Source organism: Geotrypetes seraphini, chromosome 11 (assembly GCF_902459505.1).
Source record: "Geotrypetes seraphini chromosome 11, aGeoSer1.1, whole genome shotgun sequence".
Taxonomy (NCBI): domain Eukaryota; kingdom Metazoa; phylum Chordata; class Amphibia; order Gymnophiona; family Dermophiidae; genus Geotrypetes; species Geotrypetes seraphini.
In genome coordinates, this window is record NC_047094.1 from 133,680,141 (window position 1) to 133,705,265 (window position 25,125).

At 44.4% G+C, this 25,125-nt stretch overlaps 1 protein-coding gene across 6 annotated transcripts in view; it reads right to left on the reverse strand.

Annotated features, from left to right (window-relative positions):
- Positions 1 to 25,125, reverse strand: part of PTPRT (protein tyrosine phosphatase receptor type T) — a 680,142-nt gene that overhangs the window by 107,911 nt on the left and 547,106 nt on the right. For all 6 annotated transcript variants that reach the window (XM_033963545.1, XM_033963543.1, XM_033963541.1 and 3 more), the window contains exons 11-12: positions 22,263 to 22,365; positions 3,407 to 3,680 (exon numbers count right to left, since the gene is read on the reverse strand). In XM_033963545.1, coding sequence (XP_033819436.1) covers positions 3,407 to 3,680; positions 22,263 to 22,365 — 377 coding nt within the window. The remainder of the gene's footprint in view (positions 1 to 3,406; positions 3,681 to 22,262; positions 22,366 to 25,125) is intronic.

A 25,125-nucleotide genomic window follows, 5' to 3' on the forward strand; every position in this document is an offset into this window, starting at 1 on the left:
GATAATGCACCTGGGTAAGAGAAACCCGCGTAGAACTTATGTACTAAATGGTGAGACCTTGGTTAGGACCACGGCGGAACGCGACCTAGGGGTGATCATTAGTGAGGACATGAAGACTGCCAATCAAGTGGAGAAGGCTTCCTCCAGGGCAAGACAAATGATGGGTTGTATTCGTAGAGGTTTTGTCAGCAGGAGACCTGAAGTCATGATGCCGTTGTACAGATCCATGGTGAGGCCTCACTTGGAGTACTATGTTCAGTTCTGGAGACCACACTACCGTAAGGACATACTGAGGATCGAGTCGGTTCAGCGAATGGAGACCAAGATGGTCTTGAGGCTCAAGGATCTCACGTATGAAGAAAGACTAAAAAAATTGCGGCTGTACTCACTTGAGGAAAGAAGAGAACGGGGAGACATGATTGAAACGTATAAGTACATCACGGTACGTATCGAGTCGGAAGATGATATCTTCTGTCTCATGGGACCCTCAACCACCAGAGGGCATCCGCTGAAAATCAGGGGAGGGAAATTTCATAGCGACTCCAGAAAGTACTTCTTCACCGAGAGAGTGGTGGATCATTGGAATAGACTCCCACTGCAGATGACTGAGGCCAGCAGCGTGACGGATTTTAAGACGAAATGGGATACTCACGTGGGATCTCTAAGGGAGTGAACTCTGGGGGGCGTATACTTGGAATGGGCAGACTTGGTGTGCTATAGCCCTTTTCTGCCGTCATTTTCTATGTTTCTAATGCTATGAAAGGCATAGAGAAGGTGGAGAGGGACAGATTCTTCAACCTATTGGGAACCACAAGAACAAGTGGGCACTCGGAGAAATTGAAAGGGGACAGGTTTAGAACCAATGCTAGGAAATTATTTTTCACTCAGAGGGTGGTGGACACCTGGAATGCGCTTCCGGAGGTTGTGATAGGACAGAGTACATTATGAGGTTTCAAGGAGGGATTGGATAAATTCCCGAAGGACTCGGGGATTGAGGGATACAGATAGGGAAAGAGATAGGGGAAAAGGGAATGAAGGGTTTCAGGCAAAAATCACTTTACAGGTCATGGACCTGATGGGCCGCCGTGCGAGCGGGCTGCTGGGCGCGATGGACCTCTGGTCTGACCCAGTGAAGGCAATTTCTTAAGTTCTTATGCTATATAGCAGCATGAGATCTTTGTCCGACTTTATTTGGAACAAGAGAGTGGTTTTTTTTTTTTAATTGCTGGAATATTTTCTTTCTCTTTAGCAAACATTATCTTGTAGGCCTTATCCTAAATCTCCATCTGGTCACTTTCATGGTTTTTTTGTTTTGATTTTTAATAGTTAGATTTACTATCTAAACTCTGCCTCTTAATGTATGCATTTAAATTCTGCTGCCAACACTTAAATTATCATGGTGACCACCCTGATTGAAAATTTATGCAACAACAATTTTCAATTAACACAAGCTATTCCTAATTAATGCACCTTGATTACAAGTACACTTCTATTTGCAGTTTGTGGTTTCTCACAGGACACAGATATCAAGAGAAACAAGCATGAAAACCTGAATTTTAAAATTCAGAGAGATGTTGGTACCATTGTCAAACACAGCTGTTCAGACATAACTGCATCAAAGTAATGGAGCAATGAACAAATTAGGGTTACCACATGGCTCCAGAAAAAGGAGAACGGATTGAAACATCCGGGTTTTACTTCCATTGAAAGCAATGGAAGTAAAACCTGGATTTCTCAAGCCGTCTTCCTTTTTCTGAAGCCATATGGTAACCCTAGGGCAGGGATAGGCAATTCCGGTCCTCGAGAGCCGGAGCCAGGTCAGGTTTTCAGGATATCCACAATAAATATGCATGAGATAGATTTGCATCTCAAGGAGGCAGAGCATGCAAATCCATCTCATACATTTTCATTGTGGAGATCCTGAAAACCTGAACCGGCTCTGGCTCTCGAGGACCGGAATTGCCTACCCCTGCCCTAGGACAAGTAGTATTGAAGATTCCTTTCTGAGCAGAAATGGGCTGTCAAACAGAAGGCGCCTCTCAATTTGAACCTCCCCTATACACAGGCTAAAATGTGAATTCCAGTGTTAGACACACAGGGCAGCCTCAAAATTCTGAATATAAGGATCCCAAACCTCCATAAAAAGACGAGTTTTTTTGGGCGAACCTCGAACCTCCCAACTCTGAAATAAAAATAAGCGATGTAATTGATTCCTCCAATGCCAAAAACTTGGAGATTCTTTCTGCAACCATACAGGTTTTCTGAAATAAAAGACATTTTAGTTGACCAAAAACCCCACAAGCTGATGCTTTACCAAAAATGATTCCCCTAGGACAACCCACTATCGAACCCAAAAATAATATTGCTTATTTTTATTTGCGAGTTGGGAGGTTCGAGGTTCGCCTAAAAATACTTGGTTTTTTTGGAGGTTTGGGATCCTTATATTCAGAATCTTTCACCAAAAATACGAAGTTTGGTTATCAATGATTTATTATGAAAATTAGGTTTACTAATTACATTCCAGTTATTTATTTTAATTCTTTATTTTTGTCAACTTTCATCCAGGGTGAGGGATTTCATTTAGGGGAAGATAATGGGTAGGGGATGGAATTAAGGGGGGTGTAGATAAGATTGAATTAATTCATATGGAAATTAAATTTGACAGAATGATTTAAATTTGTATGAAATATTATTGTAATTCTTATTGTATTGAATGTATTTTTGTATTATCCTATTGTACTGATTATTTGATTCTTTCAATAAAAATTGTTATACATAAAATAATGAAGCCGTCTTGGGGGGGGGGGTGGAGGGGTCTAGAGGTCCGGATTTTACTACAGTAAAATCTGGTAACCCTAGCATCTATTCATGGTTACACTAATATTCCATAAAGGAAAGCAGATGCCTTTATTCCTTTATAAGACAGACCTTTGGACACCCAGTTATAGAACTACTATAAACCCATTATTTTCAGCTTCCCTATATCCACAAGTAATTAGATCTTGATTTTAATCACTTTGAAAGCTGTTCTGCACCCTGGATGCTTGTAATATTGCCACTAGGCCATCTGTTCAATAAAAGCCTTATATCTGAAATAGTCAGGTTCAGATTCGCTTCGGATAAAAAGCAATAAGTAAAATATGACATAAGTAAAATATAACAGGCCATCTGTTCAATAAAAGCCTTATATCTGAAATAGTCAGGTTCAGATTCGCTTCGGATAAAAAGCAATAAGTAAAATATAACATAAGTAAAATATGACATAAGTAAAATATGACATAAGTAAAATATGACATAAGTAAATTATAACATAAGTAAATATGACATAAGTAAATATGACGATATCCCTCCCAGGAAGTTCTTGCAAAAGTAATCCTCTCAAGCAGAATATCTGTGGTGTACTCACTCCGTTTGCTTTGCTAAGTGCCTGGAAGTAAATGCTGTAGCTTTTCAGTGGGGAGAGCGGTGCATTCCAGTATCCGTTGTAGGTTTTGTTGTCTCCCACCGTGAAGGGCTGTGTTGCGGGCAGATTGGTGGGCTTTAGTTCTGCAGCGAAGTAATGAGGAGAGTCGAGGACGGAGGCGTTCTTGTAGCTGACCGGGACCGGGAAGCACCCGATCACGTCCGTAGCGCGACGAGATTTTTGCAGCCTCTCTTCCTTCACAACAAGCTGGTATGCACTGGGGAGATGGTGAAAACCAGGCAGGTGCGTTAGAAATGAAATCAAGTTTTCTTTTAACTTATAACATTTTATTGAAGGAATCAATTAAATAGACAATAATCTAATATAATAAAACCCTAGACGCGCATGCGCACTCTTACCTGCGTGTTCCGTGATCTCTGATCTGTGATCAGTAGGTCTGTGGCGGCAGGAGTGTGCATGCGCAAGTCCCCAGCCTTACTTCTTCCCAGCACCTACCTACATTCGCCAGCAAGGCTGGCCGCCAGCGCTGGACTCCCTGCTCTATACAAGATCGCATTGGCGGCTCCTCTCACGAGCTGCACCAGTGTCGGAGAAGACTTCTGATGCTGGCGGGGATCGAAAGGAGCCGCCGTGACACCTTTGAACTTTAAAAAAAATTTTGCCCAGAGCGCGCCAGACCGCTAGAAGGGAAGGGAAGCATCGACAAAAAAAGAGTCCAGCCGCTTTACTGGCTCCCCACTCACTCAGTAAGTACTTTTTTGTGGTCTGACCCTCCCATCCCTTCCTGACGTCTGACCGGCTCACTTAGTCCCTTGCCACCCCCCTTCCCTTTTCGCGGTACCGACTCCAAACCTGCAAACTCCAGCAGTGTCTCCAGCACTCTACACACGCTGCTTCGGGGCCTTCTACTGCCCTGATTTGCTCTGCCACGTCTCTGATGATGTCATCAGGAACGTGCCAGAGTAAATCAGGGCAGTAGAAGGCCCTGAAGCAGCGTGTGTAGAGTGCTTCAGATGCTGCTGGAGTTGGCAGGTTTGTCAGGACCGCGGGAAGGGAAAAGTGGGGGTAGGGGAAACACTGCTGCTGCACAGGGAAGTGGTGTGGGGGGAGGAAAATGGAGGGGGAGGAAATGCTGCTGCTGTGGCTGCTGCACAGGGAAGTGGGGGGGGATCAAAATGCTGCTGCTGCACAGGGAAGTAGGGTGGGGGAAATGCTGCTGCAAAGGGAAATGGAGAGAGAGGGAATGCTGCTGTGGCTGCTGCATAGGGAAGTGTGGGGGGGGGAGAGAAATGCTGCTGCATAGGAGGCAGGGAGAAAGACAGACAGCGGGCGGAAGGGAGACAGAAAGAAAAGAAGAAAGACACAGGGGCAGGGAGAGACACAGAAAGACAGACAGACAAAGGGGGCCAGGGAGAGAGACAGAAAGAAAAAAAGACAGCGGGAGGGAGAGAGAGACAGAAATAAAGAAAGACAGATAGACATATATTCTAGCACCCGTTAATGTAACGGGCTAAAATACTAGTATAATATAAAAGAGATATTCATTACAATTAGATACACATATATATCACTATCATCCCTCCAAAAAATATTTCCATTTGACCTATTCCATCCTACCCCTACACCCCCCCAGTTCCCTTCCCCCCGAATGGAAGGTGCCACAAATTTTTCTTTTAAATCTTTAAATCTTGCTACTCTTTGAGATTCTTTATGGAATCTTGCTATTCTTTGGGGATTCCGCTTGGAATCTTGCTATTTTTTGAGATTCTTTATGGAATCTTTGTACTCTTTCAGATTCTTTATGGAATCTTGCTATTCTTTGGGGATTCCGCTTGGAATCTTGGTACTCTTTGAGTTTCTTTATGGAATCTTGCTACTCTTTGGGGATTCTGCTTGGAATCTTGCTGCTCTTTGAGATTCTTTATGGATTCTTGCTACTCTTTGGGGATTCCATTTGGAATCTTGCTACTCTTTGAGATTCTTTATGGAATCTTGCTATTCTTTGGGGATTCCGCTTGGAATCTTGCTATTTTTTGAGATTCTTTATGGAATCTTGCTACTCTTTGAGATTCTTTATGGAATCTTGCTATTCTTTGGGGATTCCGCTTGGAATCTTGCTATTTTTTGAGATTCTTTATGGAATCTTGCTACTCTTTGAGATTCTTTATGGAATCTTGCTATTCTTTTGGGATTCCGTTTGGAATCTTGCTACTCTTTGAGATTCTTTATGGAATCTTGCTATTCTTTGGGGATTCCGCTTGGAATCTTGCTATTTTTTGAGATTCTTTATGGAATCTTTGTACTCTTTCAGATTCTTTATGGAATCTTGCTATTCTTTGGGGATTCCGCTTGGAATCTTGGTACTCTTTGAGTTTCTTTATGGAATCTTGCTACTCTTTGGGGATTCTGCTTGGAATCTTGCTGCTCTTTGAGATTCTTTATGGATTCTTGCTACTCTTTGGGGATTCCATTTGGAATCTTGCTACTCTTTGAGATTCTTTATGGAATCTTGTTATTCTTTGGGGATTCCGCTTGGAATCTTGCTATTTTTTGAGATTCTTTATGGAATCTTGCTACTCTTTGAGATTCTTTATGGAATCTTGCTATTCTTTGGGGATTCCGCTTGGAATCTTGCTACTCTTTGAGATTCTTTATGGAATCTTGCTATTCTTTTGGGATTCCGTTTGGAATCTTGCTACTCTTTGAGATTCTTTATGGAATCTTGCTACTCTTTGGGGATTCCGTTTGGAATCTTGGCACTTTTTGATATTCTTTATAGAATCTTGCTACTCTTTGAGATACTTTACGGAATCTTGCTACTCTTTGGGGATTCTGCTTGGAATCTCGCTGCTCTTTGAGATTCTTTATGGAATCTTGCTACTCTTTCAGATTCTTTATGGAATCTTGCTACTCTTTGGGGATTCTGCTTGGAATCTCGCTGCTCTTTGAGATTCTTTATGGAATCTTGCTACTCTTTCAGATTCTTTATGGAATCTTGCTACTCTTTGGGGATTTCGCTTGGAATCTTGCTGCTCTTTGTGATTCTTTATGGAATCTTGCTACTCTTTGGGGATTCCGCTTGGAATCTTGGTACTCTTTGAGATTCTTTATGGAATCTTGCTACTCTTTGGGGATTCTGCTTGGAATCTTGCTGTTCTTTGAGATTCTTTATGGAATCTTGCTACTCTTTGGGGATTCCGTTTGGAATCTTGCTACTCTTTGAGATTCTTTATGGAATCTTGCTATTCTTTGGGGATTCCGCTTGGAATCTTGCTATTTTTTGAGATTCTTTATGGAATCTTGCTACTCTTTGAGATTCTTTATGGAATCTTGCTATTCTTTGGGGATTCCGCTTGGAATCTTGCTATTTTTTGAGATTCTTTATGGAATCTTGCTACTCTTTAGGGATTTCGCTTGGAATCTTGCTGCTCGTTGTGATTCTTTATGGAATCTTGCTACTCTTTGGGGATTCCATTTGAAATCTTGCTGCTCTTTGAGATTCTTTATGGAATCTTACTACTCTTTGGGGATTCTGCTTGGAATCTTGCTACTGTTTGAGATTCTTTATGGAATCTTGCTACTCTTTCTTTATGGAATCTTGCTACTCTGAGATTCTTTATGGAATCTTGCTACTCTTTGGGGATTCCACTTGGAATCTTGCTGCTCTTTGAGATTCTTTATGGAATGTTGCTATTCTTTGAGTTTCTTTATGGAATCATGCTATTCTTTAGGGATTCTGTTTGGAAAGTTGCTACTCTTTGGTGTTTCAGAATCTTGGTTATTCTTTGAGATTCTGGAATGCTGCTACTTTTGGGGTTTCTGCCGGATACTTGTGGACTGAATTGGCTACTGTGAAAACAGGATACCAGGCAAGATGGACCATGCTGACATCACTTCCTATTTCTTTTCTGGCTGGACAGGACAGGGTGAAATGTGCGGTGCCACAGCAGGCAACAAATATGAATCACTGTGGCCACCATCAACACCTCAGAGGTGCATCAGTGTGAGGTAAGATGTAAAAACTGAACTATTAACAGCATAGAGAGACATTCTTAAGGTGACTTTGGGGTTATGCTTCAGTATTGATGCTAAAAATAAGTCTTTTTTGTATAAATTAGTTATACAACAATGTTACAAAAAAAATTTCGGTTTTTGGAGCTTTTTGTTTTTTAGAATTTTGGATAAAGGATCTTGTACCCATATTGAATCCAGGAAGTTACCATTTTAGGAAACACAGGCTTGAGTTGTCTGCATTCAGAGTAAAGGTTTTGTAAATGAGGAAACTGACTTCAATTATTTTTTTTCTCCACATATTTTATTTCAGTTTGCAATATAATACTTAGATTGGGAAAACTTTTTTTCTGCTCCACTTTGCTTATGACCTTGTCTTAGTGGCATAGATTATACAGAGGTTTCTCCACTCACACAGAGCTTGCCAGTTTTTCCCTCAAGTCCAATGCTGTTTCATGCCAACAAAATAAAGATAACGAGTTGAGACAGTCCTTGTGGTTATGACAGGAAAGTAATATTCTCACTGCTGGTGGGCTTTTGTTCACCTTGCGAGGTCAAAAAAAAAAAAATCCCACATTTGCGAGTCTTCAGATGCCTCGTGGCACCCCCACCCCTGATAATTTTCAGTAGCTACTAGAACAGTTTTTAAAGCATTAAAAAAAGAAAAGAAATTAAAACACAAACCCCCAAATTCTGTATATAACGCCTTAAGTCGTGTGTGCAAATCAGTGCACGCACGCCTTAATTGCTTTAAAAGCTTGATCGGTGCCGACAATGGGCAACTGACACCTCATAATCGACGCTAGTTGGCACTCATTCGAAGTTCCGCGTGCAACTTGGTAGGCAAATTCTATAAAGCGGTGCACGTCAGTTCTAGTGCGTGGATCTGAAAAGGGGGCGTGACCAGGGGAGGAACATGGACAGATCAAGAGCGTTCCTAAAAATCAGGCGCACTGTTATCGAATGTGGTGAGAAATGGAAGTGCGCAAAGCTTCAACGGCCTCTTTTGGGCCAGATGAAATACAGGGTATGAGACTGTGATGTTAATAAGGAAGAGATGATGACAGTGAGATGCTGGTTGTGTTTTTTATAGTGTCTTGTATTTTTTGCTTATTTATTGCTGATTTTCCATGCAATTTTGTAACCCGCCCTGGGTAAGGGCAGGATATAAATAAACCAAACCAAACATTAAATTCCCATGAAGAGGTAGATCAGAGAAGAAACAAGTGGGAAATCTGAGATGTTTCCAAACACAAACATTTATTAAAAGCAAAGATTCAGTTCTGTAAATGTAGGGTTGCCAGATTTTCCATTCGTAAAATCTGGACACCCTAGACCCGTCCTCCCAGGCCCGCCCATCCCTGCCCCGGTCCTGCCCCTGATCCTGGACTAGCCCCGCCCCCACTGCTTGCACTGGTCGGTCAGGAGAGCATCCGCGCATGCGACACGATGTCACGCGCAGTCGCCCGTGCACATGACATCATTGCGTGGCCTCCGTGCATGCCTGGATGCCCTTTTGCCCGACACAATTTCGGGGGAAGCTTTTCAAAACCCAGACAAAGTGCCGGGTTTTGAGATTCCGTCCAGATCGCCGGACATGTCCAGGGAAATCCGAACATCTGGTAACCCTATGGAAATGTAAACAAAAGAGTCAATGGTGCAGGTGTTTCAGTACAAAAACCTGAACCTTCTTCAGGAGATAAGAACATAAGAATAGCCTAACTGGGTCAGACCAATGGTCCATCCAGCCTGGTATCCTGTCTTCAAGCAGGCCAATCCAAGACACAAGTTACTGGCAAAACCCCCAGTTGGTAGCAGCATTCCATGGTACCGAACCTGGGCAAGCAGTGACTAAGTCCATAGACTGTGGACTTTTCCTCCAGGAACTTGTCCAAACTTTTTTTTTTTTTTAAACCAAGTACGTTAACCGCTCTTACCACAACCTCGGGAAATGCATTCCGGAGCTTATCACCTCTACCGTCCCCTTTACCATCTTGGTCGCTCTGCAGAGGTTCCCTATGCATTTCATGTTCTGCATACATTTTCTTTGGAGTTGATCAATGGTCAGTAGATTTTTGTTGCTGTCCTTGAGTTGGTGTGCTAATGAAATCCTTAACCTTGCAGCCTGCAGTCCATTCTCTAAGTGGTGCCAGCTGTCTCATACAATGCCATAAGATTTAGATTACATCACTGAAATCCTTGCCAAGGGATGAGATAGTATTTTAAGTTCCCTGACCATTTAATCCTTGCCCTCTAAATGAACATAGTTGCAAAGAGAATGCCAATTAATACTAATGGTTGTTTTTGGGACGTGGGCACCTTTCCAATAAAAATTAGACTGCGGCAATCAACTAATTTTGCATAGGCCCCTCAACAGCTATCAACTGCTAATGGCATCTTCTTTTAAAATGCAAGATTTTGTTAAAAGAATAAATTATTTATTGTGCACTTGTGCTGTATCAAACTTTACTGCACGTTAGAAACATAGAAACATAGAAGATGAGGGCAGAAAAGGGCTTTAGCACACGCTAAAATTCTGCGTGCGCTAAAAACGTTATCACAGCTTTGTAAAATGAGTCCTAAGCTTCCCAGCAGATTTGATTCCCTCAAAGGAGGGGATGGATAGCTTATATCTCTGTGTAGCTGCTAATGGTGACAACTGCTAGATTTATAGACAACGGCGCGAAAGCAAAGGCGCGCCCGGATAATTGAGTGAAGCGCGGAGGTGCGCGCCGCTCTAAATTACTGTTTTTAGGGCTCCGACGGGGGGGGCGTGGGGGGGAACCCCCCCAGTTTACTTAATAGACATCGCGCCGGCGTTATGAGGGGGTTTGGGGGTTGTAACCCTCCACATTTTACTGTAAAGTTAACTTTTTCCCTAAAAACAGGGAAAAAAGTGAAGTTTTCAGTAAAATGTGGGGGGTTACAACCCCCCAAACCCCCCACAACGCCCCCACAACGCGGCGCAATGTCTATTAAGTAAAGTGGGGGGTTCCCCCCCACGCTCCCCCCGTCGGAGCCCTAAAAACAGTAATTTAGAGCGGCGTGCGCCTCCGCGCTGCGCTCAATTGTTTGGGCACGCCTTTGTCCCGGCGCGCTTTTGACCTGACACCCAACTGCTAATGTCCTGTTTATGGAGGTTGGATCTATTTTATGTATGCGTGTTGTAAATTGCTCATAGTTGAAAATATGCGGTATATAATTTGAAGAAATAAATAACAGGTTGCTAGAATTTCAATAGTACACAGTTCCTATACTATCAAAAAAGCCACATAAATTGTACATAATGTTTAATAATAGACTTGTCTAAAAACGGAGTGAAGTTTTCAATCTAGGGAATTTACTCCGCTAACTATTAAGCTGTCTGGACTAATTCCTTTGAAACCTGCCCTAATAACAGCCTTCACTCTGTCTAGAAAATTTAAATAAATCGTTGCAGGTTAAGACCCTTCTCTGCACCTTGTTTGACCTTTTCCCGCATTCCTTAGGGCTGCAGGTACTTCTGCTATACACTAACATTTCCAGTGACAGAGCCGCGATGAGGAGTCACTGATTTTAAAGACGTAGGGGAGAGGCTGGCACATTGGACTGGGACAAGAAAACAGGAGTACGACCTCTACAGAATCAACGAGAAAGATGAAGACAGCAGAGGTGGTCCAAGAAAGAAGGAAAGTTGCAAATTTTAATGACGATGAACCCAATTTGGCCAAATCTTTTCTGTTCTCATTTTTTTTTTTTTAACAGACCTTCCTTTTCCCAAATAGCCTGAATTTCAGTTGCATTTACTATCTCCGTCCCCGTCCCACCCCCGCAAGTTCTGTCCCCCGGTCCCTGCCCCAATCCCTGCACGCTCTGTCCTCATCGGCGCAAGCCTCAAACGCTTGTGATTTTAAAGTGTTCAAGGCTTGCGCCGATGAGGACAGAGCTTGCAAGGATGGGCCAGGGACAGAAATCGGGACGGGGACGGAGATCGATCGGGCGGAGTGGGGTCAAATTTGTCCCTCTATGAACCCAGAACTCATGCCTGCTGCAAATTACTTTGAAAAGTAACTATTAAAAAGAAGACTCTGAGGGGGAAGTTATCAACGTAGGCTACCATTATGTCGGGTCCACAGTTGATGCTTGTCCCTTTGTATTGGAATAAACAAGTCTGTTTTTACATGCTTGATTTTTTGCGCAGCGTTCGTTGTCCATTCCCACTGCTTTCTGTGTGGTTTGGACCTCGTGGGTTCTTGTCCTGTTGGACTTTTGTTTGTTTCTACCATTATGACTATCATTTTAGCAGAGGTCCCATTTTATATATTGAGACCTAAATTCTAATAACTGGGGTTAACACTAAAATATGAGGGTCACCTCATAAATAATGCACACTATTTTTAAAAATTTACATATTTTATTTTTTTTCCAAGTATTTCTTTACAATCCTTCAATATACGCTTCTCCCTCCGCATTCGCGGTTTCAGCATTCGCGGTTTCGATTATTCACGGTTTTTAGCTTGCTGGCTCCTCCCCCCCAAATTACGTCAGCTTGCATAGAGAAATTGCCGTTTCCAAGCGTTTACAGAGAAAAACGCCGATTCCCAGCACTTTCTTCACCGTGTTTTGCCTCTCCTTCAGGAACAGGCCGGGTCTCCCACCATGTTATTCGCGGTTTCACCATATTCGCGATGGTTTTTAATAGAAAACAGCGAACAACATATGAAAAAGTTATTCACGGTTTTTCTGTATTTGCGGTTCCGTTAATCCCCTATCACAGCGAATACGGAGGGAGAAGGGTAGTCTCCCTGCTTTGCAATGACCGAGTCCCAACATCCAAGACATCGTTTCTGTTCAGTTGCCGAATGGCTCGGGTACCAGCGGAAAAAAAGCTTTTCCAGAGATGCAAAATGATGTCCACGCATACGTTGTTTCAACTTTGGATAAAGGTCGAAGTTTGGTGGACTCATGTCTGGACTGTAGGGAACATGAGGTAACACCTCCCAGCCATATTCACGTAGTTTTCCAATGATGAGTGGAGAGCTCCATGTTCCCCATGACCAAAAAAATTTCAACGAGCTCAATAAAAAGGCAAACAAATGATGATTTTTGTTTATGATCATGAAGGCATCATCATCACAGACAAAGTTCCATGTGGAAGATTTGTCACAGCATTGCAGTATCGCGATTTTTTGGCAAAATGTGCACAGAAAAATGCACAAAACCCAACCTCAGTTGCTCTTGGTTGGGCCACTCATTCTTTACGACAACACTCGCCCACACATAAGGAATGTCATCATTGGAAAAACTACGCGAACACGGCTGGGAGGTGTTATCTCATGCACCCTACAGCCCAGACATGAGTCCACCAGACTTCGACCTTTTTCCAAAGTAAAAGGACTACATAGTATTTAAAATAGCAGCAAAGTGCAAAAGTCACAATGGCAAACGAGTTCAGGAATTCGTGAAGCTCTGACAATTGTATATCAAGTACGGTATTCCTTTAATGGTCTTTAACAAAATGGCAGAACTTTCATGTTTTATGATTGAAATCTACGATTTTGTTTCCCCTTGAAGGACAGAATGCTTCCACCTCTCATCCTTCTGAGCTAAAAGAATGATCTCTGATATGACAGCATGCCTTAAATATATATATTTTTGAAATCACCTAAGAAATTATGCAGCCATTAAAGACGATATTAACACCTTAAAGCAAGTTATAATTAGGAATTCTTCAATTCGGTGGATGCTTTTCCAATTAAGCTCTCTATAATTTTAATCATGGGTGCATTATCGTGTTTCGGTAATTTAGATACATGTGGTATAATTAAGCCCTGAAATAAATTACCCTACAGCAGCCGAGGAATACTTCTCAAACTCTCTTTAAAGTAGAGTCTGCAATAAAATGCGCTAAGATGATGGGTGCTTAGCCATGCAGACAGAAAAGACAAAAGCTCTGGAGACCCCAACAGCCAACGCAGTTCCCAATGTGCAATAGAACCCTTTGGCAAAGAAGATGGATTTCATTAGCTAAGTACGCTCTGTGGCGATTAGTATGTGAGTCAAACTTTATTACTGATTTATTATTTTTTAATGCTATTCATTAGCTCAAGGTTTATTAGATGGTAAGGTAGAATGTATAATATTATTGGAAGGGTAGTGTACTCCATACAAGTACTGGGAATAGCACAAAGGCGTCAGATGTAAATCTATAAATATCGGGACTGACATTTGGCAGAATTTTATTTTGAGCAAAAGGTACAACTTTAGGGCCCTCTTTCCACAAAGGCGCGCTAAGCGGTTTAGTGTGGATTTAGCGCAAGCTAAATTAACACGTGTCCATTGGATAACATGCACACTTAGGCGTTTCGCGTATGTTTTAGCGCGCGTCGGAAAGCTTAGCGCACCTGTGTAAAAGAGAGGGTAAGTTCAGGAGTAACATCGAGGGGAGATGGCAAAGGGAAGTGGGAGGCGTTCAAAATGATTTTCCAAAATTACAAGGACGTATGTAAACCAAAACGAAACACGAATAGGAGGGTAAAAAGATAAAGGATTTTCAACTAGATCAAGGTATCATTTTTTAAAGCCTAAATTCCTCTTTTACTAAGCCACCCCCCATCACTGCTCACCTTATCCAGCAGAAGCCCTTCTCCCTTTGTTTTACCTCCCCCTGTCCATCATCACCTCCTTCCTGCTCCCCCTGTCCAGCAGTAGACCTGTCTTCATTTTTCTGTCCCCCTCCCTGTTCATCAGCACCTCTTCCCCTGTCCATCAACCCCTTTTCTGCCCCTCCATTTCCTTGTGTTGCAGCATTTCCCTCCCACCCCACTTCCCTGTGCAGTATTTTCCTCCCCCCCATACCTTCCTCCTGAACTCCATGCCCTACTTATGTCGACATCCGCCTCGGGGGGGGGGGGAGGAAGAGAGAGAGAGAGCTTCGGGCGGCCAGCAGCCGCCGCGGCTGACATCCGACTCGGGCCGCCGCGACCGACATCCAACTCGGGGGGGGGGGGGGGAGAGGAAGAGAGAGAGAGAGCTTCGGGCGGCCAGCAGCTGCCGCGGCCGACAACCACCTCGGCGGGGGGGGGGGGAGTGGGGGAGGAAGAAGACCGTAAGCCGCGCACGCGCACTTCCTAGCTAAAGCTCACGGAAAACGGACGCACGCATAGGAACTGCGCATGCGCGGCTTACCGTTTTATTATATTAGATTATTTAATGGTGAATGTTAGAAGTTTCATTCTATATTATTATAATAACCTTTAAAAATAAGAATATAAAAATTATAAATTATAAAAAAGTGGAGGGTTTTTGATCTATGAAAGAAACCCAACACCACAGTATTACAGGGAGAAAACACATATGTTCCCTAAGTGGTGAATCTGACATCTTTTCCTCTATCACTATCAACTTGTTGGACTTATTGTTGATACACATCTTTCCCTATCCTTTGTGTCCGTTCCCCCCCCCCTTCATTCCGTATTTGTGCACCTTAAACCAGGTTGTTTGTTTTGGTTTTATTTATAACCCGTCTTTCCTAAGGCGGCTCCCAATGTAAACATACGTAATAAAAAATACCTAAAATACATATAAAAACAGAAACAAAATAAGCGACCAGCGTTTACGTAAGTGCAAAAGCCTTACCCCCTCTTTTTCTATGACGCGCTATGCTTTTTAGCGCGAGCGCTAAATATTCACGCACGCTAATCACACGCTAAATGCTAACGTGTGCATGTTACCCTATGGACGCGCTAGCGGTTAGCAGATGCGTTGTTTTAGCACGCACTAAAGGTGCGCTAAAATGCTTAGCACGCCTTAGTAAAAAGAGGGCCCATATTTCATATTCCTTCAATAATGTCTCTTCAATATGACTAATAAATTTCTCTTCAATAACTTCTTTGCATTGCTTTCTAATGTACAAGGGCGGCTGATTCTATTTCTGGGGGTCCCCTACAGGAAAACATAGGGCTCCTTACACGAAGGTGCACTAGCGTTTTTAGTGCAAGCACCGGATTAGCATGCGCTAGCCGAAAAACTACCGCCAGCTCAAGGGGAGGCGGTAGCGGCTGGCGAGCGCGGCATTTTAACGTGCGCAATTCCGTGCGCTAAGGCCCTAACGCGCCTTCGTTAAAGGAGCCCCTAGGCCCTCTTTTACTAAGGTGCGCTAACCGATTAGCGCACGCTAAACGATAACGCGTGCAAGTTAGTCTAGCGCTTAGCGAGCGCTAATCTGATTAGCGCACCTTGGTAAAAGAAGGGGCAAGTTACATGCGAGGTATTCATAAGCACATAAGCATGGCCTCTGCCGAGTCAGACCATAGGTCCATCATGCCCAGCAGTCCGCTCCCGCGGCGGCCCCCCAGGTCAACGACCTGTAGTGATCTGTTACTCAAGAGCATTTTGTCTTGTATAGTAACCCTCTAATTGTACCCCTGGATTCCCTTACCCTTCAGGAACTTGTCCAATCCCTTTTTGAAACCCAAAACCGTACTCTGCTCAACTACCCGTCTGGAAGCGCATTCCAGGTGTCCACCACCCTCTGAGTGAAGAAGAACTTCCTAGCATTTGTTCTGAACCTATCTCCCTTCAGTTTTTTTGAGTGCCCTCTAGTTTTTGTTGCCCCCGCCAGTCTGAAGAATCTGTTTCCCTCTACCTTCACCATATTCAATCTCAGTTCCCTTACAGATGGCACAAACAAACCGCCATGATGGACAGAGCGCAATTTAGAGAAAGGGACACAAGCCTGAATAGTACCCGCCAAACCATTCAAACACAAGTGTACCATCATAAGCAGTCTGACGTATATACGATCTAACTTCAACTGGTATAGCTTCACGTAATATCCTGCAACGTGTTCAGTCCTTTCCCAATCGAAAAAGAGTTTTAACCACTGAATTCTGGCCAACCAGTAGTGCACTCAGAAGGGTTGTTGGTTATCTAAGCCGACTCCAGATTTCCCACCCATATCTGATAATATTCCGGAAACAGACTGTATCCATTTTCAAATGCCCATAACATGATTTTTACATTAGATCCACGTGAAACATAGAAAACATAGAAAATGACGGCAGAAAAGGGCCAGGGCCCATCTAGTCTGCCCACACTATGGCTCACCCCCTAACTACCTCCATGAAGAGATCCCACATGCCAATCCCATCTTTTCTTAAAATGTGGCCCGCTGCTGGCCTCAATTACCTGTTGTGGAAGATTATTCCAGCGGTCAACCACCCTTTCGGTGAAGAAATATTTTCTGGTGTCGCCATGAAATTTCCCTCCCCTGATTTTCAACGGATGCCCTCTTGTTGCCGAGGTCCTTTAAGGAAAAAGAGATCCTCTTCCACCTCGATACGGCCCGTGACATATTTGAACGTCTCGATCATGTCTCTCCTCTCTCTGCGTTCCTCGAGTGAGTACAGCTGCAACTTACCCAGTCGTTCCTCATACGGGAGATCCTTGAGTCCTGAGACTATCCTGGTCTCAACCTATGCAGCAGCTTAACCTATGCAGCACCTCTGCAGAGTGCCTGTCGCTTTAAGAGTAATAAATCCCGGCTCCACGAAGCTGAAGGGGGTCCTTCCACACATAGCATCATGTTTTCGTTACACATTCCCGGATAATAAATGTTGTTTCTACATAAAGACTGTGGACAGGAGCCGAGGTAACTGATGTACAGCTGATAATAGCTCCATTACAAAGCAAATGACTGCAGGCGGTTGGTCTTCTTGCCTTTGTCTGTCTCCCCTCAGGCTTGTACAGTCTGTCAAACCAAACTCTGCTCGCTGGCACCATGCAGAGAAAACTACTGTTTGCTTTTACCATATTTATGCATAGTATTTGAAAACTATTTAAGCAGGATAGCAGACAGGAGACTGACATATGGGCAAATTATTCTTCTAGGGCCTGTTCTTCAGAAGCGGGGGAGGGGGGGGGTCTCAAACCCAACGACAAGAGAAAAGATGCATCTTGACAAACGATACCAGTGATGAACCTTTCTTGTTTTGGTTTTCCTCAGAAGTTGATTCTTCAGTTCCTTTCCTGAAACGACACTGGACCAGAGAAGCACAGAGAACAGCGGATGGGCAGAGCCATAATAAGGGGAGGGAGACGCCCTTCCTCCTCTCCGCCCCCTGCCGCAAAGGCACCCTTTCCCTCCCCCCCCACACTTTTTAAAACTTCGGCACGAACAGCCACCGACTTGCCGCCCGTGTCGGCTTCGGCCGCGCTCTCTGATGTCACTTCTGGGACCCGCGCCTAGGACGTGATGTCGGAGAGAGCGCTGAAGCCGACGCGGGCAGAAAGTCGGTGGCTGCTCACGCCGAACTTTAAAAAAGGCACGGGGAAGGGGCGCAATGTCAGGGGGGCGGGGGAGGGGCGCCATTGCTTGGCCGCTGCTCACCCTCGCTATACCACTGCAGTGTGTATGAAAGACATGTGGAGAGGGTGTGAAGAGCCTGATCCAGCGTAGCGAAGGGAAAGATAAGTGCCCATTATAATAGCATTACATTTCTCCCTCCGTATTTGCTGTGATTGGGGATTAACAGACCCGCGAATACAGAAAAACCGCAAATAACTTTTTCATATGTTATTCGCTGTTTTCTATTAAAAAAAACCATCGTGAATGGGGTGACACCGTGAATAACCTGGTGGGAGACCTGGCCTGTTCCTGAAGGAGAGGCAAAACATGGTGAAGAAAGTGCCGGGAATCAGCGATTTTCTCCGTAAATGCTTGGAATCGGCGATTTCTCTATACACGCTGGCGAAAATGGGGGGAGGGGGGAGGGGGGAGGAGCCAGCAAGCTAAAAACTGCAAATCATCAAAACCGCAATTGCTGAAACCGCAAATACGGCACACAACTATAGCGGGAAGCGATTTTATGGTCGCTCCCAACACAGCTGTTCTTTAGGAGATTCAGAATAGGGCTCCCAGTGCATGTGGATGTACAATATAGACTCTAATGATTTCTAAGATTAATCATTGTTGAGATTTAAAATTGATAAATATAATTTATAGAAAGATTTGAATATTTGAAAAGTATTTATTACTGAAAATAGGAATACTTGGAGGAGGGAGTTTTCATGCCAATCAGGTAGCCTGAAAACTTAAAAAATTAGCAGTTGGCACGAGGCTGAGGCTTTTCCCCCCTTCCTAATCGAAGTACAGTTGTGGCTTTATTAAGTTTTAAGTCCACAGTACGTTGTTGAGCCAAAAAAAGAGGTTTTAATTAGGCAATTATGAAGGAGTTAAAAAGTGAAATCTCTTTTTTGAGATGGGAATTTGCACTACGGGGAATGGAGATTTTGACCCTGTCCACTGCATGATAACAACACACAACATTTGGCTGTCACTGTGAAGTCACAGGGCCAAGCAGCAGCGTAGCAAAGGAAGGCGAAGCCTGGAGCAGTGGCACCGGACCATTGCTATGCCGTATGCACCCTCCCGCGCTCTTTCCCACTGCGCGTGCCTCATCCGCGCACCTCTTCAAATTTTCACCAGCAGCGTTTCTTGCCTGCTGCCCACCCCAGCCTCAGCTCTCCCTCTGAGGATTTGAGGGGCAGAGCAGAGGACAGGTGCTGGTGCCCCCACCAAGATGGCACCTGGGATGGGGGATGCTCCAACCCTCCTTGCTGCGCCACCAGGACCAGGCTGAGAATATATGGGACAATTCTTTAAGCTACGTATTAGCATTTCCATACATGTTACAGATATAAATGTTCAGAATACCAGCATTTAAAGTAGATACATATGTACCCACTTACCTGTGCATATGCCAGCATGCCACCTAAATGCTATTCTGCAAATTCCTGCTTAATTTGCATATCACCTATTAGCAAGAAGGGCATTCACAGAGGTGGAGCAAGGGTGTGGATCTCACTTCAAATACCTATAGAATACTGTTACATGGGTGTCGGTCACACTTAAGTGCTCACACACCAAGGGCCAAATTCTATACATGGCATTCCGACTGTAGACGGGAGTAGGCGTTCTACCGCTGTCTAATTGAGATGCACATTAAAAAAAAAAAAAAAAAAAAGTCACCCCGAGGCAGGCCGCCTACGCCGTAGGCGTCTGTCGCTGTTGAGGGAGATGTGTAGGGGGGGACGCTTAAGCTCGCCTAAGGCTAGGCGTGGGTGCAGGCGTGGTTTTCACCCGGAAGTAGCCTTAGGCAAGCTTAGGCAGCTCTAGGCATCTCTCTAGGGCCGCGCTAGGCGCCTGAAATGTAGGCCAGCAAGTCTACATTTCAAACAGACGCAATTGTTGAGCCGATCACAGCACGGGAATCTCTCTGCCATGATCAGTTTAGCGGCCGCAGCAGGGCTTCTGTCCCCCCCCCCGTGAAGTCGGCTGGCAGGAGGGATGCCCACCAAAGTAAAATCTGGTAACCCTAATTATGAAGAGTTTAGAGATTTTGAGATCCCTCCTGTGGATTCATAATGGCGTCCAGAAATTCGCGCCTGTGGACTCGTCGTCAAAATGTTCAACAGTGAGCAGGATACGACGAATCTGCAGACGCTTTTCCATCAGCTTAATGCAGAAATCTAGTAGCCAGTTTGACCTTGAAAAATACCACTTTTTTTTTTTTTTTAATCTTTATTGATTTTCCAAACAACAACAGTGCAAAACACAAATATATATACATATAATAATACCAAGAAAAGCACATTCATCTTACAGACATACATGAGCAATCATTTTAACCCTCCCACCCACCCTGGATGTGTATGTTGAAAGGGCCAAAAATAAGATCAACTATCATTCCTTACAGAATTTTGTCAATGGTTCCCAAACATCCATAAATTTTCTATAATGTCCCTGTTGTATGGCCATCATACATTCCAGTTTAAAAATGTGGCGTAGCGATTCCCACCAGAAAGTATAATTTAACCGATCCCAGTTTTTCCAGTTCTTCAAAATAAGTTGTATGGCAAGTTTGTTATTATGAGAAGATATTGGGCTTTTAGCCCTCATTAATGTGCCAATAGCATGGTATCGTACCTCAATGCCACTGGATTTTCCAATATTTTATTCACTTGACTCCAAATGGATCTCCAAAATGTAAGTATCAAAGGACAATAGAACAGTCCCTACATCGAGATGACAGTGCCAGCATCTGTTAGATTTGGAACTATCTAATTTCTGTAAACGAACAGGGGTCCAAAAAGCTCTATGTAACAAGAAAAACCATGTTTGTCTCATAAATGCTGACGCCATACATCTCATTCTCCAAGTCCAAATTCGTGGCCATTGAGACGCAGAAATCTGTTGCTTTATCTCAATGCTCCAAATGTCACGAAGACCAGTCTTTGGTTTCTTATTCAAAAATTCAGATATTAATTTGTACCACTGGGCGGCCTGATGCCCTAGGAAATCTGTCTGGAAGCACAGGACCGGCAAACTATACTAATTTTTAAGATTTTGCCAATCAGGGAACTCCTACTGAATGGCTTGCTTCAACTGCAACCACCTATAATTTTGAGACTTAGCAATACCAAATATTTGTTCCAGTCGTGAAAAGTCAAGCAGCTTTCCATCTGATTCTACATCATCCAGAGTACGTATGCCTTCATCCAATGCTTCCAGATGATCTTAAACCCGCCAATTTGAATCTTGGAGTTCAGCCAAAGGGACTGACAGGTGGATTTATGAATCGGAATAGGTGTTAAATTATTAATAAATTTTAATGTCCGCCAAGTATCTAATAAAATTCTATTGTCCTTATACAACCTAGGTAACTTGATACTCAAAATGTGACACAATCTCAATGGACTCTCTCAATCAAAATTAGTAACCGTACTCAAACTCAAACTTGTTGGCCCAGTTTATGAGTTTGAGTACAATCTCAATGGAGACAGGAGTTGCCATTCCAACCATAACCAGTCTGGAAGATTTTCCATGAGCTCGGGGAGGATCCAATACATACCCTGACATATTATATAGGCTTGATGGTACCTATAAAAATTTGGAAAATATACGCTCCCCCCCAGCCGCAATTGGTTTTTGTAAAGATACTAAAGCAATTCTCGCAGTTTTCCCCAGCCAAATAAATTTAGTAAGAATACTATTTAATTTCTTGTAAAAGGACCCCTACTGGCAACATACCCATTTGGTAGCAAACCACAGGCAAAATCATCATCTTAACTGTCTGAACTCTCCCCCCACCAAGACAGATGTAAGGAGTTTGATTTGTGAGACTTTGTAGAGGTCTTTATTGGATAAAAATTAGTTACTAATTTTAATGTGTCTGTAGGCCCTGTTTTCTGTTTTTTATTTATTGTAAAGCCGCTTTGTAATTTAAAAAGGCGGGATAACAAATTTTTTATAAAACTTGAAACTTGTCAATAGACTCAATAACTGGGGGGGGGGAAATGAATTGGGCGATAGGCACCTATCGCATGGCACTAATACCTAAGTGGGCGTTTCTATGGGCGGAAGCCCAATTCTCCAAAAACGTAAGCACCTGAAATACGGGCCTTTAAACCCCCACATTTCAGACGCCTAAGTTTTTACAAGCCGCGATTCTGTAGACGGCGCCTAATCGCGACTGACGGGCAGCCGGTGCCATTTTTCTAGGCACCAGCCGATTTATAGAATCATCCCCGCGGCGTATGAGCTGTGGTGAGTTTTACATTTCTACTTTGCTTTGCCCGTTAGACCTTTCACGGCGAAGCATTTATGGAAACTTACAAAAAACCTCTAGAAATTCACTTACGTTTCCTAAATTCCTCATCTCGTACCTCTTCTGTCCTTTGACGTCTTCATTTTAAACAGGGTGCAGAGAAATTTAGAGAAAAGGAGCACAGCAGTGAACGAGAGACAGAACATCAAAGAGCGAGAGAACTGGGAAAGAAATCCTACCTCACTGGGGCTCCCCTGGACTGTGCCGGCTTCAGGACGACTGTGATAGTTGTCTCGGTTTCATTTAACGGGGCATCGGTGTCATAGTCTGGCATCGAAGGGGCTGTGGTAAAAAAGAACAATTGATATGGAGATGTTATAAGCCCCCTGAAGGATGGGGAAGTGAAGCGGTGATCGTAGCTAAGTCTCCACCCTCCCGCCTTGAGTCCCTACATGGTTCCAAGATCAATCTTGGCCTTCCGGTGGCTTTTCCAGTATACATCCATCCTTATCCAGAATATTCCATTCTAATCCAGTGAAATATCAGTCTTGGAATAAGATTTTTGGCGTGACTTTTAAAAGCAGCCAAACATTGATTTAGCCGACAATTAAATGATCTACAAACAACTTTTGAGGTATCTGTTTTTATCCAGTTTCTAGGAACAAACAAACCAAAACTGCAGATATGTACAACGGTGTAGGCAAAATTTATTGTGACAACCAAATTATATCTAAAAACCTTTTTACCAAACAGGGGACCCAACACGGTCCGTGTTTCGGACAACCTTTATCAGGGGTCCATGGTAGAAAAGGGAAGAAAAATATGTCACAAAAAATATATATATATAGTAGAAAAAACGGATTATATAAATCGCCAAGGGTCACTGGATATTGTAAAATCTCGCTATAGCTATTTTTTTGTGACATATTTTTCTTCCCTTTTCTACCATGGACCCCTGATGAAGGTTGTCCGAAACACGGACCGTGTTGGGTCCCCTGTTTGGTAAAAAGGTTTTTAGATATAATTTGGTTGTCACTAGAGAATGACACGGTGAAAAAATTGGTCCCCGTCACCGCCCCGTCCCCGTCTCACCATCCCCGTCACCGCCCCGTCCCCGTCTCACCATCCCCGTCACCGCCCCGTCCCCGTCTCACCATCCTCTTCACCGCCCCGTCACCGCCACTGCCACCCCATTCACCGCCCCGTCACCGCCACTGCAATCCCATTCACTTTTCTTTATTTACGTATAAAGGAAACATTCTTTAAAACTTTAAAACTTAGTTAAATATTAGTTAATAACTATACAAAAACAAAACACGCAGAGAAAAAATTAATTAATATAAATTCTCAAAACTGACACATTTTGATCACTAAATTTAAAATAGTTATTTTTCATACAGTTTTTCAATCACTAATCTTCCACCACCCCTGGGGCTAGCAATGCAAAAACAAACATGACATGTACTTTAAATGCTGCCGTGATTAGCATAGTGACCGCGGCTACGGCTGCAAGTCTCCCCTCCCCCCAGCGATCACGGCAGGAGGGCACCCAACCCCTCCTGCTGGACCCCCCCTCCCAACGAACCCTCCCACCCCGGAACCCCCTTAGTCTTACTTTTCAAGTTGGACCGGACAGCTCCTCGCTCGTCTGGCCAGCAGGCCTGCCTCCGTCCAAATGAGGCGGGCCCGCCCCTCCCCTCCCCTCCCCTCCCCTGCCTCCCAATGGCCTCCCCTAAGATCGCCGGCAGGAGGGTACCCAACCCCTCCTGCTGGACCCCCCCCAACGAACCCTCCCACCCCGGAACCCCCTTAGTCTTACTTTTCAAGTTGGACCGGACAGCTCCTCGCTCGTCTGGCCAGCAGGCCTGCCTCCGTCCAAATGAGGCGGGCCCGCCCCTACCCTGCCCAACCCACAGGATCCTAGGGCCTGATTGGTCTAGGCACCTAAAGCCACTCCCGCTATAGGAGGGGCCTTAGGTGCTTGGGCCAATCAGGCCCTAGGATCCTGTGGGTTAGGCAGGGGAGGGGAGGGGCGGGCCCGCCTCATTTGGACGGAGGCAGGCCTGCTGGCCAGACGAGCGAGGAGCTGTCCGGTCCAACTTGAAAAGTAAGACTAAGGGGGTTCCGGGGTGGGAGGGTTCGTTGGGGGGGGGTCCAGCAGGAGGGGTTGGGTACCCTCCTGCCGGCGATCTTAGGGGAGGCCATTGGGAGGACCGGCAGGAGGGGTTGGGTACCCTTCTGCTGCGATTGGCAGGAAGGGTTGAAATGACAAATGAGGAGCACGGTGAAATAGCGGTTCCTAGAAGGGGGTACATTGGCCCGCGGGGACAAACCTGTTCACCGTTTCCGCGGTCGGTGAATGGCCTTGTCCCCGTCACCGCAGCGACTGCTATTTTTCTTCCCCGTTTTCGGCGGTGACCCGCGGCTTAAATGCGGTGGCCGCGGGTAAACCGTCACCGTGTCATTCTCTAGTTGTCACAATAAATTTTGCCTACACCGTTGTACATATCTGCAGTTTTGGTTTGTTTGTTCCTGGTTGGTTTTTTTACTGCAGACAAAGTTGGAACTCCCTTCTCCCTTTGGTTTTGTTGCTTTATCCAGTTTCTAGGCAGGTATTTACTACTACGGTAATACTTATCGGGTTTCTACAGCGCTGCTAGAAGTACATTAAACACTGAATAGTAATCAGGTACTTTTAAGTATCTTCCCTATCTGTCCCAGTAGGAGCACAATCTACATGTCGTTCCTGGGGCAACGGAGGGACTAAGGGCTAGATTCACAAAGCAAACCGATCGTGTACCGATCAGTTTGCGAGCCCTTTGCGACCCGATTTCCCTCCGACCCGATTCACTAAAGTGTATAGCGATCCCATCCCGATTTGTGCATCCAAACGAGGCCCATTTTGGAAGGCGGCGATTCACGAAACCATTTTTGCAACGGCGATTGGGCTTGACGACCAGAAAAGAAAGCGACTGCTGAAGACCAGTCGCTTCCATCCTGGCCGACTCTCCTGCCCTTTAAAGCCACGGGCTTGCAGTGCTTTTTACCCGCGGTGATAACCTGAAATCCGCCGCTGCCATCGGGCCCGACGCTGCCCACCCC